The following is a 17,404-nucleotide window of genomic DNA, read 5'->3' on the forward strand; positions in this document are numbered from 1 at the left end:
ATTTTTCATATAACAAAGTTGCAATATACTCGTTAAAGGTCAAAAAAAAATAATAACAAACAAAAAGGGAAAAGAAAAAAGATGAGCATTTTGGTGCAACTTTTTAGCCGAGGTCTATACATACCTAGACACAGTACGGTATAATTAGCATCGTGTTATGTACTCGTATTTTCCTTAACTATAAAATAGTTGGAACGCCGGTGAAAATCAATTCACAGAATTGGCATAATACTGAGTGATTTAGGTATAGAACATAAAGCCACGTTGGTTTTTTTTTTAATTTATTTTGCATAATAAGATTAGGTACTGTGTCATGGCTTTATGGCAGAGGATACTCGTAATGTTTCTTTCTGTGTACATACTTGAAATAGTTATTTTTAGTAAATAACTAGCGGACGCCCGCGACTTCGTCCGCGTGAGACTCAATGTAAACTTTCAACTACCCCTACCCTACCCCTACCCCTACCCCTACCCCTACCCTACCCTACCCTACCCCTCGTCCCTACCCGCCGTTATGCATTCCTACTATCGACCTCATCTGACTTCGACCCAAAGTTTAATAAGAAGTCAATGCAAAGTTGCTACATATAATATTATAATTATATACTTGTTTGCTATACGTTCTACTAAACAATATTCTTATCATAAAAATGTACACCTCTGCAAGTAAAACATTATTTATTATAAATAACGTATAAGGTTTCTAGTTGCATAAAGGTAGTGTTATGTTCTGTAATGTTTAGTCTACAGTTCATGTTTGTAGAATTGCATCCGGTGTCAACTTTGTATATAGAAATCTGTAGTAATTAAATATTATATTTATAAAGCTGAAGAGATTGTTTCGTTGAACGTACCTCAGAACTATTGGATCGAATTAAAAAAAGAATTGTATTGTATAGTCCAGTTATTAAGAAAAGCCTTCTGTAATAACTAAAAAAAACTGTAAAGTCAAGAAAATAAGGCCTGGCCCTGCAATGGGCCAGGGTAGCTACGAATAAAAATAGGCTGACAATAGGGATGATGACAGTTTTTTAAATTGTATATAAATTAAGAGTATACTAATAGTAAAGCAATTTTGTCAAAGTAACAGGGTATCTGCGATCATTATTTTCGGAGCTACAGGGATTAATAGGGTTAGATTTGCGGCGTTGCCGCGGATCCCTGAAAAACGCTCCATACAAAATGGCACGATTTAGTGACGTCGTTGGCTCGCTGATCGTTAGATTTGTATGGGCGTTCAAACAAAATTACTAATATCATTGTTATTTGTGAATTTTTGTTTATTGAAAAATGTCACATTTAATGTAAGGAAGCTAAAACTGTATGAATTTTCATCTAATAACGATAAAAAAAAATTAATAGATTTTGAAATTTTATAATCTTATTTATTTTGCAAATAACCAGACAATCTTTGCTTTTTATGTATAAATTAGTTAACATTGACCTTATCATCATCCCCATTCTTTTATGAATAATAAAAATTTTAATAAAAAAAATACAACCGACTTCAAAACCTAAAAACGTACCCACAAAACTAAAAAGCGAAAAATAACATCATAATATGTTCTACCTGGTGATCAGTATGAAGGCGGTGCTAAGCCGGTGATGTATTAATTCAAGCCATGTGAGAATATCTTATAAATTTAGATTTTGCAGACAAAGTTGTTTCATGTTGTCCTGTCAGAAATGGCTTAAATTAAGACAACACCGGCTAAGCACCGCCTTCATACTGATCAGCAGGTAGAACATATTATGATGTTATTTTTCGCTTTTTAGTTTTGTGGGTACGTTTTTAGGTTTTGAAGTCGGTTGTATTTTTTTTATTAAAATTTTTATTATTTTTCCATTTTTAGTGTAAAATTTCATCTCAAACGAATTCATCAGATCCCTAATGACAGTCACAACCCATCTTGGTACAAAATTCTTAGGAATACAAATTAATCAACCCTAAGCACAAGGTAGCTACCGTAAACCGTTAAGGAGTTCCCTTAATTGACCTTGGTCTTCATCATCAGACCCCTAATAACAGACACAACTCATATAGGTAGAAAGTTCTCAGCAATACGAATTAATCAAGGCCAAACACAAGGTAGTTACTGTAAACTGTTAAGGAGTTCCCTTAATTGTCCTTGGTCTTCATCACCAAACCCCTAAATGACAGTCACAACCTATCTATGTGGAAAATACTCATTAATACAAATTAATCAAGCCCAAACACAAGGTAACTGCTGTAAATCGCCGAGGAGTTCCCTCGTCTGTTTTATGGCTCCATCCATATAGTGCTTAAAAGTACTAAATGGAAAAGTTTACGAACACACTAGACACCCATATAATTTTTGAAAGTTCCCCTCAATTTCTCCAGGATCCCATCATCAGATCTTGACATGATGGCAATGGGACCAAATGGGGACTATACCGTTTCAAACAAAAAAAGAATTTTTGAAATCGGTTCAGGCGTCTTTGAGTAATCGGTGTACATACATAAAAAAAAAAAAAAAATACCGACCGAATTGAGAACCTCCTCCTTTTTGAAGTCGGTTAAAAATTATAACCACATGAATTTAAGTTTTTATTGAATTAAAACCGGTGCGAAGCCGTGGCGCATTGCTAATTTTAAGAGATATCGCAAAGTCAGTGTAATAAATGTATATGTTATATAATGATTTATTTATTTTGCTATCATCCGCGAAAATTCGGCTAAATTGTAGTCAAGGGCTAACTTGTAAAGAATAAAAAAAAAAAAAAAAGAACCCATGCGACAACGTCACCCAGGTCCGACAAAATACACTCTACGTACGTTTCACCCCGAAACCGGAGCATCCTCAGGAGATGAGACTCTACAACGTGCAATTGCAAAGTCAATTGCACGTTCGCGGATGATAGCAAAATAAATAAATCATTATATAATCATGATGAACTTCCGCAAAGTAACGCCTGCTTCTATCCAATATTTAAATGTATATGTGACATTATAAATTATATTAAGTCAGGTCATAAATTAGTTCAGCAAAAAATAACTGAAAACTAAATTACATACCTAATTGAACTATTGTTAGGTACTTAAAGAGTAAAGTAAAGAGCCGTGATAGCCCAGTGGATATGACCTCTGCCTCTGATTCCGGAGGGTGTGGGTTCGAATCCGGTCGGGGCATGCACCTCCAACTTTTCAGTTGTGTGCATTTTAAGAAATTAAATATCACGTGTCTCAATCGGTGAAGGAAAACATCGTGAGGAAACCTGCATACCAGAGAATTATCTTAATTCTCTGCGTGTGTGAAGTCTGCCAATCCGCATTGGGCCAGCGTGGTGGACTATTGGCCTAACCCCTCTCATTGTGAGAGGAGACTCGAACTCAGCAGTGAGCCGAATATGGGTTGATGACGTAGGTACTTAAATATCATTACTGTTTCTGTTGCTTGTTCAGTTTGAATAACATAAAGTCGGTGAATTTTATATGAATCATGGTACCTACTCGCTTTTGTGACTCACAATGCTTGTGTTGTATTTGTGTTCCTAGTGAATACTTAATCATTATCAGCTTATTCGCCCGGACACACTCAAGCCAAAACACACTTCCAAAATTTTTTCGGGCCAGTTTCTTCATCGCAAGTAACAGTCAAAGTAACGTCATAAATCAAAAGTGACAGCCTTATTCACTGAAAAATAAAGTCTTCTTTACTACTTACTCTGACGGCCTCCGTGGCGCAGTGGTATGCGCGGTGGATTTACAAGACGGAGGTCCTGGGTTCGATCCCCAGCTGGGCCGATTGAGATTTTCTTAATTTCTTAATTGGTCTGGCTGGTGGGAGGCTTCGGCCGTGGCTAGTTACCACCCTACTGACAAAGACGTACCGTCAAGCGATTTAGCGTTCCGGTACGATGTCGTGTAGAAACCGAAAGAGGTGGGGATTTTCATCCTCCTCCTAACAAGTTCCATCCCGCTTCCATCTTAGACAGCATCATCACTTACAATCAGGTGAGATTGTAGGCAAGGGCTAACTTGTCAAGAATAAAAAAAAAATTACTACATTTACTGTTACTTTAGCTTTACATGAAGAAACTGACTGTAAGTGTCGCCGCACACGGGCCACACGCGACAGCCACAAACGCCGCCACAAGTAGCAAGAAGGGGCCACAAAATTGGCTGAAGCGTGCGACAGCTAATTTTGTGGCCTGTGGTCGACACTTGTTGATTGTAGTCGTTGGCTGCTACATTTTTCACCCATACATGCAGTATCATTATCGCGCGAGTGGCGTGTTACGGCGTTTAGTGGCCGGTGCGGGCCACAAGAAGCGAGCAGCGACGATTGTAGCGTGTGGCGGCTACCGGCGTCAACCGTGTGCGGCGAGTCCATACAACCGGCATATTTCCTGTAGTTTCATACATTATGAAACTACAGGAAATATGCCGTTAGCGCGAACACAAATCCCGCGAGAAGCGTGAATTTTTCCAGGCTAAAAAGTGGCCTATATCAATAATATGGCTCAATAAGCTCTAACTTTCACTAGAATCTTCTAGTGAAAGTCTCGTTTCAAAGATTAGCTTAAAATTAATAAAAAAGCTTATTTGTTTTACTTCCGAATTAAAAACTATAACCCCTTGAGAAAACATATTATTTTGAATTCACAGTCGGACACTTAAATTTTATTTATATGTATTGAAATATTTGGTCGAGGTCATCTATCACTCCTATAATATTAAGTCTAATTTTAAAAATTATATAGTACCAGCTAAAATGTAATATAAAAAAAAAATATTTTGTTTTAATTAAATTATTTCAAAGCTTCAAAGGTTCAAGGTTAATTATATTACTGAAGTGTACTTAATTACAGTGATTAAGTTTGCCGTGTACAAAATTAATTTTTGGCCTTGAGTGAATTGCAAATTTAATAACATATATTATTTTACATTTTATAATGAAAAATATATTATTTATTCTTAGAGATTCTATTTCTAAAATGTAGAACAGAATATAGAATGATACAGAATGAGTCTTTACAAGCCGCGCGGTGAAACCCCTGAAAAAAACGAACGTCACGCGTCTCCTTGTTATCCGCGTATACAAACTTTTTTCATAATTTGTATTTCAAGATTTGACACTAACAACAATTACGTAAATTGATATCATAATAGACTGATAATAATCTTATTTTTTTAGAGAGCGTGATAGGACCTGTGCCTCCGATTCAAGAGGGTGTGGGTTTGAATCCGGTCCGGGGCATGCACCGCCAACTTTTCAGTTGTGTGCATTTTAAGAAATTAAATATCACGTGTCTCAAACGGTGAAGGAAAAGCATAGTGAGAAAACCTGCATACCAGAGAAAAGCCTAACCCCTCTCATTCTGAGAGGAGACTCGAGCTCGGCAGTGAGCCGAGTATGGGTTGATAATGATGACTGATGCGACGCTTCGTGTCGTACTGACTATATAGAATGTATTCGTTTTTGAATTTGCATTTTGAATGGCTGCAACCCTGCCGTGTTCCGCTCTATCTGCCTATTATTCTTTAATCTGTGGTGTAGTTTTATTTGTATTATATGTTGAATATTTTGTTTCAGAAAAACTCTCTGGACCTCTACATATCTCACCAGCGCGGCCCTTTCTTCAAAGCCCAATTCCAGACTGAACTGGACCTCAACAAGTTCCACATCGCCGATGTGACGGACAAACGTATATTCGTCTCTGTCATGCACACAGAGAACTTGGCCAATTTGTACGTGTCGGAAATAAGCAGGAACTTCACTCAGTACAACTTCGTGTTGAGTTTAGAACAAGTGCTGTGTTATTTCCCCGAAGGAAATTGGAAGGACAGTTGGTTAGAGTAAGTATCATTATATCCTAACCTAGTAATTTTTTTTCAAAGAAAATTTGCCATATTTTATATAACTAGTCTGGAAAGACTGCTAGGAGTGGGTACGACAAAAGACCAACGGGGCGGGGATCGAACCACCAATGATGATGAGTCCAACCGCTCTTACCGTTGGGCTTTACATTTTTATATTATAAATGTAAAAGTTTGTATGGATGTTTGTTACTCTTTAACGCCGCAACTACTAGACCGATTTGGCTTTAATTTAAAGCGATGATAGATAATATCCTGAATTAACACATACGCTACTTTACATCCCGGAAAAATCCATGGTCCCGCGGTATTTGTGAAAAACTGAATTCCACGCGAAGTCGCGAGCGTTAGCTAGTGGACTATATTCCATTTTCCGAAAAATATATTAGGCATATGTACTTTAGTAAGTAATCATAAATTACTTACTAAAGTACTTAGCGGAAACCATATTGAATAATATGTTTATCAACAAACCAATTGAGAATGAGGGTAAAAATCGCTAGTCATTTTACACTAAAAAATAATTTTAATTAACTTGTTCCTAAAATAATGACAATAAATTTTATTCTGAGCTTAGAATAATTAGATGTAGTTTAATATCTTTTAAATAATATACTTATAGTTTATAAAAAAAACAATACATAATTTTAAGTAAATTAAGTATGAAATTATATGCGTATTCTACAATAATTTTAAATTTATTTGTTGACTAGCAGACGCCCGCGACTTCGTCCGCGTGGATTTCAGTTTTTCACAAATCCCGCGGGATCCATTGATTTCCCGGGATGAAAAGTGCGTGTTAATACAGAGTTAAATCTATTTCCATTCCAAATTTCAGCCAAATCGCTTTAGTAGCCGCAGCGTAAAGGAGGAACAATGATACATACTTATACACAAACTTTCGCCTTTAAAATATTAGTGTGAAGTGTGCATAAACTTTGTGCATCGAGATTGGTTTTAGTATAGTAAAGGAAGCTAAATAGACGTTTGTTTATCTTTCTGAAAAAACCTACTTTCATGTTATATTAAACTGAAGGAGCGTTATCAGCGGATACATTAAGTTTTACATCGAAACGTGCATGTCTAACAACTGGAATGTCCAACGCGCATTCCTGGAATAAATTGATTACAACACTATATGCTGTAATCTGTGACGTGCACAAAGTTTTTAACTAGGGTAGGCATTATATGTACAAATAGTAGTAGGCAGTGCATTTTTGTATCTATTTAGTGCACGCCACTGGGTCTGTAAGGGTCAGCGCAGACAGAGGAGTAATCCTCGCGCGGTCTCGGGCATTTTCTTCACGGATCGCGTATGCTCGAGCTTGGATGCGACTTCTTTAAGCTCAGTGATAATGACAACACTGAAACTGAATGAATTTACGCGTACGACTTGACGACGCGCGGGGATTTTCGCGTATCTTCGAGGACGTGCAAGCATTTTTTGTTATGATCTGGTGTTAGTCGCGATGTGCATGACATCATGGCGTTCGCCACCAACACACGATCAGTTTTATCGGACGTCAAGCCGTTAGCCCTGCAGTCATGTGAGATTACTTGATCGTCAGGTGCTGACAAACGGTTCAGGCATTTATGCACTTTAGTTTAATAATTTTAAAGTTTATTTTCAAGTGCGTTGATAAAATGCTCTCCGCTGCGCTCCGTTCTGTCTGCGCTGACCCTTATGCTATGAATTACCATATTTATTGACGCGTTTTCTGGGGAAACACCTAAAATACATGATTTTAAAAAGGGAAACCCAAATCGTTTTTATACTCGTTTGCCACCGAAATACGAATCCGAGAATCGCTAATTTAAATGATTACGTTTGGAAGAAGTATGGTGTGACTTTAATGTTTGTATTTCTTAGTTTCTTTTTTACTTAAAATATCTTTTATGAATTGATAATTAATTTCGAAAACTTAAATGTCAAGGATGGCTCGTAATGTATCGTTTTTCCTTGTGTTGAATACGAATATAACATAAGGATGCAGAAAAATAAATTTTACATTTAATTATTGAAATTCACTGTAAAGCTATAAATAGTTTTCCTGTTCACAACGAACAGTGCAAAAACAAAATGTATGTAACTGTTGAACAATAACTACCTATACTTAAAAAGCATTGTAAAATGTTATGAAACGTACCATAACTTTGAATTAGCAGATCTCTACAGCCTTTCTTGCTGAGTACTGTTTACCAACAAAGAAATTTTTCTTTCTTTTTCTTTTTTATAAATATACTTAAACAATACACATCACTATCTAGCCCCAAAGTAAGCATACAAAGAAAAATGAAAGTAGAAAACGCATGTTATTTCATAACTTATTTATTTTAAATTATGTATGGTTTGTTTATAAAATGTTATGTAAAATATGAGTTAACCATATATTAAGAAATTAAAAATCACGTGTCTCAAACGGTGAAGGAAAACATCGTGAGAAAACCTGCGTACCAGAGAATTTTCCTAATTCTCTACGTGTGTGAAGAAGGGCGTTATTAGAAGACTCAAAGTCACTCAGCGGGCGATGGAGCGAGCTATGCTTGGGATTTCTCTGAATGATAGAATCAAAAATTGATCCGCAGACAAACCAAAGTCACTGACATAGCTCAGCGAGTCGTGAAGCTGAAGTGCCAATGGGCAAGCCACATAGTTCGAAGAGCCGATGGACGTTGGGGTCCCAAGGTGGACCGATAACATCAAGCGGGGTGCAGGGAGCCGCTGGATGCTGGTGGCTCGAGACCGTTGTGCTTGGAAGTCCAAGTCTGATAATGATGAAACTACATATGCGTTGCGTTTTCACCTTTATAGATCCTTTTTGAGGAAATATCAAGATAAAATAAAAAGTAGCCTATGACAGACTATAATCTGTTTGCCAAATATCATCCGTTTAGTCGTTACTGTATGATTGAGTATCAAACATTCATCTATCCGTCCATATTAGATAGAATATAATAGTACACTTTTTGTGCATTGTAGAGACGTAACAGAGGACCCATTCACGGACTTGTACCGAGTTGAAGGACTGAAAGGAATATACATAGCGTCGAAAGTGAACCACAAGTCCCAAGTGTCCAACATAGAACCGGAACACTTGGTGTCACTTATTACTTTCGACCACGGCGTCACTTGGTCACCGATCAACCCGCCGGTAGAGGATGAAAATGGTGAGTTTTTGTACATTTTATACATGCGTTCCCCCTTTTCAATCGGCACTAGTGCCTTAGTTTAATAACATAAAATTGAAAATTTTGAATAACCCCCGAAGTTCATGTAATTGTTAATTATACTCTCGATCAAGTCATCAATATTCTCTTTCAGTGCGCTTTCATTTGGGACCCCACTCGAGTATATTTGTAGACATTCGGTTATTCTTCTCCACTTCCACATTCTCCCACAACTTTTAAACGGATCAACAGATTTTTATTAAACAAATGTCTAAGAACACTTGCACCTTTAATAAAAAAAAAACTAAATTGAAATTGCTTTATCGCTTTGGGAGCTATGGTGCCATGACAGATAGACAGACAGACAGAGTCTGCCTATTTTATTAATCTATGGTGTAAGTAAACTTGTAGCAGAATACAAGAACATGGTCACTTACACAAGTTAATTTGTACAATCTGTACAATAAATGTTGCGAAAATGTTATAGTATAATGGAACTTTCAATAACTGCAGTAAATTTTACGAAACACGAACATTTGGATTCGTGTTGGATAATAATAATCGAAGGCAATTATCGATACAACTTTTTACCATTAATAAAAACGATAATAGCAGTATCAAAAAAGCTAATTTTAATAACATTTTATAGTTGAAAATAATGTTTCTTACGTAAGATTTTGCAAATTATAAAAAGGTTTTCTCTGGCTACTGGACTATATATTTTTTGAAATGTGATGAAATTTCTTGGTTGGGAAAAATACAGCTGGAAGCACATTACATACAAGAAGGGGGTCCTGGGTACGATCCCCGGCTAGGCTTTTAGAAGTTTTTCTAATTGGTCCAGGCCTAGCTGGTGGGCTTCGGCCGTGGTTACCACCCTACCGGCAAAGACGTACCGCGTAGCAATCTAGCATTCCGGTACGATGATGTGTAGAAACCGCTAAGGGGTGTGGATACAGATAAAAAGTATTCCTTGTGCTTGATTTCACACAGATTCAGCCGTTCAATCGTATTGATATTTAGGACTAATATTTATACAATAAAGTGTGCCGTTATAGCCCAGTGGATATGACCTCTGCCTCTGATTCCGGAGGGTGTGGTTTCGAATCCGGTCTGGGGCATGCATCTCCAAATTTTCAGTTTTAAGCAATTAAATATCACGTGTCTCGAACGGTGAAGGAAAAATATTCTGAGGAAACCTGCATACCTACCAGAGAATTTTCTTAATTCTCTGCGTGTGTGAAGTCTGCCAATCCGCATTAGGCCAGCGTGGTATACTATTGGCCTAACCCCTCTCATTCTGAGAGGAGACTCGAGCTCAGTGAGCCGAATATGGGCTGATAATGATTATGATGATTTAGGACTATCTTATGCAAATAATGCTTTTTCTGCAGGAAAACCACTTAACTGCCACATAGAGAATTCTTGCAGTCTACACTTGTGCCAGAAATTCAGTCAGCTGTATCCAGTTACAAGGTGAGGATGATATAATCAAATCTAATAAACTCCACTTGCGTATGGGATTATATTATGTAGTTTATACTGCGCTATTGTGTACGACTTTACGCCTTATCCCTATTGCAACAAGGTGCTTTTGTGTTTGCCAGTAGTGACCTGTAATGGTATGCATTACCCCAGTTACAACAAATTAAACTTTAATACTATTAGGTTATTTTAAATTCGTAATAGTCCAGGTTTTAATAGCATTGTAGTATAACAGTCCAAATAAATTTCGTTATCTTCAAAAACAGGTTGATTGATTATTACATAATACACATTTTGAATATTTTGTTTGGTATGATACAGAAGTGGTTAATAAACGGGAAAACCTGATTGATAAAAATTGGATATTTGGAATTTTAGGTGATATGAAGGTCACTGAATTAGCTATACTGTTAAATAGTTTTATTTTGTGAATTATTTCGTAACTATTCACAACTATATTTATAAGGTAAGTCATGCTAAAAGTGGTGGCATTGGAAGATAGTAATATTTAATTAAAGTAGGTTTTATTTTTCCATGCGGAACAATCAACAGTAAAATATTAGTCTGTTCCACGTAAACTTCATGAATATAAATGACGTATTGTGTTTATGTGGTAAATTACTACAACATAGCCTAATGCTAGCCACCCACCAACCAATAAGCCCACATGCCTGCAGCGCTAACGGCTTGATATCCGATAAAACTGATCGTGTGATATCGCGATGACATCATGCAGATGTCACGATCAGTTTGATCGTATGTTTTTTTTTTAATTTTTTACAAGTTAAACCGACTACGCCTGATGGTAAGTGATGACGCAATCCAATATGAAAGCAAGCCAATTTGTTTTGAGTTGGATGAAAATCCACACCCCTTTCGGTCTCTACACGACATTGTACCGGAACGTTAAATAGCTTGGCGGTACATCTTTGCCGGTAGGATGGTAACTAGTCAGACCTGGACCAATTAAGAAAACTTCAATTGGCCCAGCCCGGGATCGAACCCAGGACCTCCGTCTTGTAAATTCACTGTGCATACCACTGCGCCACGGAGGTCGACAAATTCAATGACAATAAGTCAAGTCGTAAGCGCTGCAGGCATGTTGGTTTATTGGATGGTGGGTTGCTAGCATCAAGCTTCGCTTCACTACGTCATATTCTGAAGATGTTCATTCTATTACAACACTGTCAAGGTGAACGATTGACAAGTTCTCAAGGAAAGTCGCAAAATAGCTTTATTATAAAACAACGAGTATTTATATATTATATTGAACTAAATTTAGTACGATACTGAATGTCTTATTATTATTTTAACAATGAAAATAAAAGCAAAAATAATAATTTTTAATAGTTTTAAACGCAGAGGTAGCCAATTATTCGCAGTGCAGTATATAGTTGGTATATTTTTTAGACACCAGTAATATAAAATAATAAGTATAGTTGAGTTTTATTTCCTATTTTTTTACAAATATACAACATACTAAGATACAAGTAATTTAATTTTAAAACTACTTATCTTATAGATAACCTTGTGTTTTTTTTATTCATGTTTTGTTTTAAGTCATACTACCCAATATTTTATCGACTTAACGATAAAAGTGCCTAGTAGTGGACAAACACAATGTAATAGATAATAATTCTTTGCAGTAAACCTGGAAATGTCACAGACAGTGTGTCGAGGTAAAATACAAGAGTTATAGAGAATGTTGTGTTAATACATCTGATTTGCATTAGACACAGGGGAGCTTAATGTCTATATTTTTGAATTGAGAAAAAATAAATACTAAAAATTACATTATGTGGGATTTTATTACGATTTTGTGTATAATCATTGTATTTTTGCAATTATGTCATTACAGTGTGGCTTGGTTGGATTTTGTTTTAGATATCACGTTCATAATGACCATTAATTCACGGTATATTTCATTGTGTATATAATTTTGTTCGCAAATGAGATGCTATTTTGCGGTTGGGTATATATGTATATGCATTTGTAGTGTGATCACTATTTTATTTACTTAGAATTCTGTTGTGTGCACATAAAAATTGGTATTTTTTCTAGGACATACATTGTAAATTTTTAGTTGCCTAGGTTTTAGTAAAATTATTGTTTTTTAGAAACAGTATATAGAAATTTTTGTGGCAGATTTGTAGTGCTATTCTGTAACGATCATTTATATAAATCGGAAGTGCGAGTTTCAAATTCATCTCTATCTTTCTCATTCTATCGTATTGTGTTAGACAGAGAGAGATAAATGTGAATTCGAAATTCGTACTAGCGAGTTATAAAAAAAGCGTTACAGAATAACGTTTCATCTTTAGAAGTCTTCTACTTTTGGAAGTTACTTTTGGATGTAGTAGTAAAGTAAGTTATACAGACAAGCATTTGACGTTAGTGTATAAATTTCCGCGGTAAAATGCAAACATACTATTAAAAATACAAATTATTTGCCTGTGCTAAACAACGGTTTTTTGATAAACGGGTTTCGATGTGGTACGCCTCCCTCTGTATAATTCCCAAGTAATTTCCCAAAAAATTACACATTCAAAGACGTTAATGCTTTCAACTTACTATTAAACCCAAAGGTAAACGGTCCTCCGGGAATAGAAGAACTTTACTACATTCATTTATATATTTGTCGTTAAGCAACATTTTTTTCGGCCTGAAGATTATGGTTGCCAGTGTTATTACAGGCACATGTGGCTTAACTACAGCTCCAGTAGTGCTTACATGCGACCAACAACATTTCTCGTGAAGATAAATCAACCAATAGCAGCGCAACCAGACATACTGCTATCATGTTCATGGGTGTAGCCCTGATTCTATCTGGGGTTCAGTTATACTAAAATCTGTTTAATGGGGTGTGGACGAAGATGGGACTGGGACAACTCCGCAGGCATTTGTGGACATTTTGTCTATTTCTCTTCATTTGGTCGCATGCTAGGGCCTCATATCAGAGAGAACGGGCGCAAGGCAGCGCATAGCAGAATGTTCTTGAGAAGTTTTGCGAGGTGTTGTGAAGTTATAGATGACGGTTTTAACTTATCCTCATCTGGGACATGTGCTTTTATGTTGCAATTATTACTTAAGATAAGGCTTTTTCCAATTTTTTTAGCTAAGGACGAATGATTGAAGCTTTAAATCAGCATTTATGAGATACATACAAATCTTACAAATCATCTTTGTAAAAAAATCATGAATGGATGTCTTGCAGAAGTTACTGGTTTCATACATGTTTGTCTTTTAACAATTTATCCACATAATACTACAAGTAATATGTGTTCGAATGTAAACACAGATAGCAATATAAATAACAATAAATAATAATCATATATATTATATGTTGTGTGTTTATTGTATATACCGTATCATCAACAATGTAAGTTACTGGTATCAAAGAGTAATGAGATGCACAAATTATAGGTTAGAATTATATAGGTAATAATTTAAAGCGGATGGGCGAATTTGTTTATATATATACTAATATTATATAGCTACATACTTGGTTGTTCGTGCTAATCTCAGAAACAACTGTTATTGTGTTTGTTTATATACAATTCAAGTAATATGGTTATATTTTGTATTTTCTTTCAGATCGGCTAGTATAATGAGTTCTAAATCCGCTCCAGGAATTATAATGGCTACCGGGGTTTTGGGTAAATCATTAAAAGGAATCCCTGGGGTGTATATAAGTAGAGATGCCGGTCTAACTTGGAGGCGTATACTAAAGGATTACTACTTCTTCAACTATGGCGATCACGGTGGAGTATTGGTAGCTGTGAAATACTTCAAATCTAGGGGAGAAACTAGAAGGATATTGTATTCAACTAACGAAGGAATTGAATGGAACTCTTATCAGTGAGCAAAATTATTCATTTTTCGTTCTTTTTTTTGTTTATTGCATGAGTTACCAACTTTATTCAATAATTAGCAATGTTAGTCTCCAATGCTGATGGTTACTTGATCAGTTAAGTTTGTGCATTAAAAAAGAATTTAATAGTTTAAGAATATTAAAAAAAATCTTTATCAGGCTTATTAGAATGATGTATTGTTAATATACATAATTAATGATTATACCATCAACAATATCTGATTGTAATGTCAATAGATACTTGTTGGATAGTGCCGAGGAATTTGTCTTGACAGTGATGGATCATCGAAAGATAAACTTCACAGCCAAATAACTCCTTTGTTTCCTCAGGTTCAATGCTGATGACCTACGTATATACGGGTTAATGACTGAACCAGGCGAGAACACAACGACATTCACTATGTTCGGCTCAGCCAACGAACAACATCAATGGATCATCATAACAATCGATCTATTGAACACTTTCCCTCGCAACTGTACACAGGACGATTACAAATTCTGGTCTCCCACTCCTCCCAACTCGGCCGTATCCTGTGTGCTGGGCACTCGGGACACGTTCCAAAGGCGACTGGCTCATACCAATTGTCACAATGGCGTAGGATACGAAAGACCGGTCAAAAAAGAACTTTGCGAATGCAGCCGGCGTGATTACGAATGCGATTTCGGCTTTGTATTGTCCCATAAAGTGTGTATACGCAACCAAAGCCTCAAATACCTCATCCCCACTTACGATCCCTACGCAACTCCCTCGGACTGCAAGCCCGGACATTTTTACCAAAGAACCAAAGGTTACAGAAAGATCGACGGAGACGTTTGCACCACCTCATTTTATATGCCCTACGAACCAGATCTAGTGCCTTGTCCTTTAGAAGAGCCGACTGAATTTATCCTAGTCGCCCTAAGAGACAGAATCGCGCGTATCAATTTGTCCGATAACACTACCGTGATACCGGTCAAGGGCCAGCAGAATATTGTAGCCATAGAGTTTGATATGAAAAATAACTGCATTTATTGGGCTGATATTGAAGTAGACAAAATCATACGTCAGTGTTTCGATAGCGGAAATGTTCAAGAAACCGTTGTCGATACTGAGTTAGCTAGTATAGAAGGAATGGCTCTAGATTGGATTTCAAATGTACTTTTCTTCGTTGACGGCTTGAGAAAGAAAATAGAAGCTGTACGGACCGATCTTTCTAGTCGAGGTAGAATGCGAGCTACGATTTTGGATTCTAAAGTCCTTTCGAAACCACGTGGGATCGCTGTACATCCCAGAGCTGGATATCTGTTTTGGACCGACTGGGATCGAAACAGTCCATCAGTTTCGAGATCCAACCTCGATGGAAAAGAAGTCAAAAAGCTATTTACAAACCCGATCGTCAAGTGGCCTAATGGTATAACGATTGACCAAATGGCAGATAGGATTTATTGGGTAGACGCGATGGAAGATTACATAGCTAGCGCCGATCTGAACGGCCAATACTTTAGAAGGATTCTTTGGAACGACGAAAAGGTTACGCATCCATTCGCAGTGGCCGTGCTAAAGAACAAAATGTATTGGGACGATTGGAAGGCGAAGTCCATTTTTACGGCAGACAAGGATACAGGCGCGAACATAGTGACTATAAATGACTCTTTGTCTGGACTGATGGACTTAAAGGTGTTCGCTTATTTCATGCAACACGGCAGCAACGCTTGCTCGTACAAGAACACGAGCTGTGACACCCTCTGTCTCGGCACTCCGGGCAATAAGTTCAGTTGTCTGTGTCCGGATGGGTTCAAGAACGTTAATGGGAAGTGCATGTGTCCGAACGGGTTAGAGTCCGCACCGAACATGACCTGTGCTAAACAAGATGGATCCTGTAGTCCAGTAAGTGAACAATTTTTCCTGGTTTTGTACTAATGGAATATAAAGTTGCTGGAGACGTGACGTTTAGTCGTAAAACAACGTAATGGCTTGTCGTTTTTTAATCGTTATTTACATAATTATTTCTTGTTTATAGTACACCTGTTATTAATAAATGTCTTTACTGATGCCAATGATATGTAAAAATAGAACTGCCTTACCAGGCTTGTTTTAACAAGAATTTAGCTTCCTTCTTCTTCTAAAAATCCAAGTTTTCGAATAGACAAATACCCGTTTGTTTTAATTTATTGTTATGTGCTCTTCAGGACGAGTTTACGTGCAAGAACGGCGTGTGTATAACGAGCACGTGGCGCTGTGACGGCAACGACGACTGCGGCGACAACTCGGACGAGGCGAGCTGCACGTGCGCGCCGCACATGATCGCGTGCGACGACTCGCACTGCTACCTGCCGCACTGGCGCTGCGACGGCGACACCGACTGCCTCGACATGAGCGACGAGAAAGGTACCATATCATAAACAATCGCATACTGTGTCTTTTGAGTTTGGAGAAGTTAATAATAACAGGCATCACTGACGGAAAAAGACCGAGGGGCCGCTCACCAACACGATGGGCTGACTAGCTGAACGAGGATAAAGGGACGAAGTTCTACACTATAGCAGCGATGGCCACCAACAGAAGCCGATGGAAGGCGTGGACCCGCAGGAGGCTGGGATCTTACCAGGACCACGATCTTCATTAATGAAGGATCGACTATAGAGAGAGAGAGAGACTATCTTTTATCTTCATCTCGTGTCTTCTGAAAAAGAAGCAATGTAAATTGTTGGTTAACTTAGCGTTCTCTTTCAGATTGTGCAAAGCCAAATTGTACAGAGAATCAATTCACTTGTGCCAATGGGAACTGCATAGAAAAGAGATGGATGTGCGACGGAGATAACGACTGCAAGGATGGATCTGATGAACTCAACTGCACGGTAATATTTTAATTCAGTTTTCTTTTACATTGCGGGGAATGCAAGAAGCTCGTCTTAAAATCTAATGTCCCGTGCCTGTCTACCTAAAAAGATAATAGATATTAGAATCAAATACAGACTTACCTTACTAGAATTGACGCAAGTTCTATATTAGACCAGGTATTCAAAGCTGCTCTAAGTAGGAACCTATCAATATTGAC

General features: G+C 37.2%; 1 protein-coding gene across 2 annotated transcripts in view; it reads left to right on the forward strand.

Annotated features, from left to right (window-relative positions):
• LOC112051307 (40S ribosomal protein S19a) overlaps nucleotides 1–17,404 on the forward strand; it is a 61,999-nt gene that overhangs the window by 27,231 nt on the left and 17,364 nt on the right. Inside the window, exons 9-16 of one of the 2 annotated variants that reach the window (XM_052886040.1) lie at nucleotides 5,559–5,821; nucleotides 8,823–9,010; nucleotides 10,405–10,486; nucleotides 12,142–12,174; nucleotides 14,090–14,353; nucleotides 14,697–16,233; nucleotides 16,536–16,734; nucleotides 17,080–17,204. In XM_052886040.1, the coding sequence (XP_052742000.1) occupies nucleotides 5,559–5,821; nucleotides 8,823–9,010; nucleotides 10,405–10,486; nucleotides 12,142–12,174; nucleotides 14,090–14,353; nucleotides 14,697–16,233; nucleotides 16,536–16,734; nucleotides 17,080–17,204 (2,691 nt within the window). The remainder of the gene's footprint in view (nucleotides 1–5,558; nucleotides 5,822–8,822; nucleotides 9,011–10,404; nucleotides 10,487–12,141; nucleotides 12,175–14,089; nucleotides 14,354–14,696; nucleotides 16,234–16,535; nucleotides 16,735–17,079; nucleotides 17,205–17,404) is intronic. The other variant, XM_052886039.1, reaches the window with a different exon arrangement.

This window comes from Bicyclus anynana, chromosome 16 (assembly GCF_947172395.1).
Source record: "Bicyclus anynana chromosome 16, ilBicAnyn1.1, whole genome shotgun sequence".
NCBI lineage: Eukaryota > Metazoa > Arthropoda > Insecta > Lepidoptera > Nymphalidae > Bicyclus > Bicyclus anynana.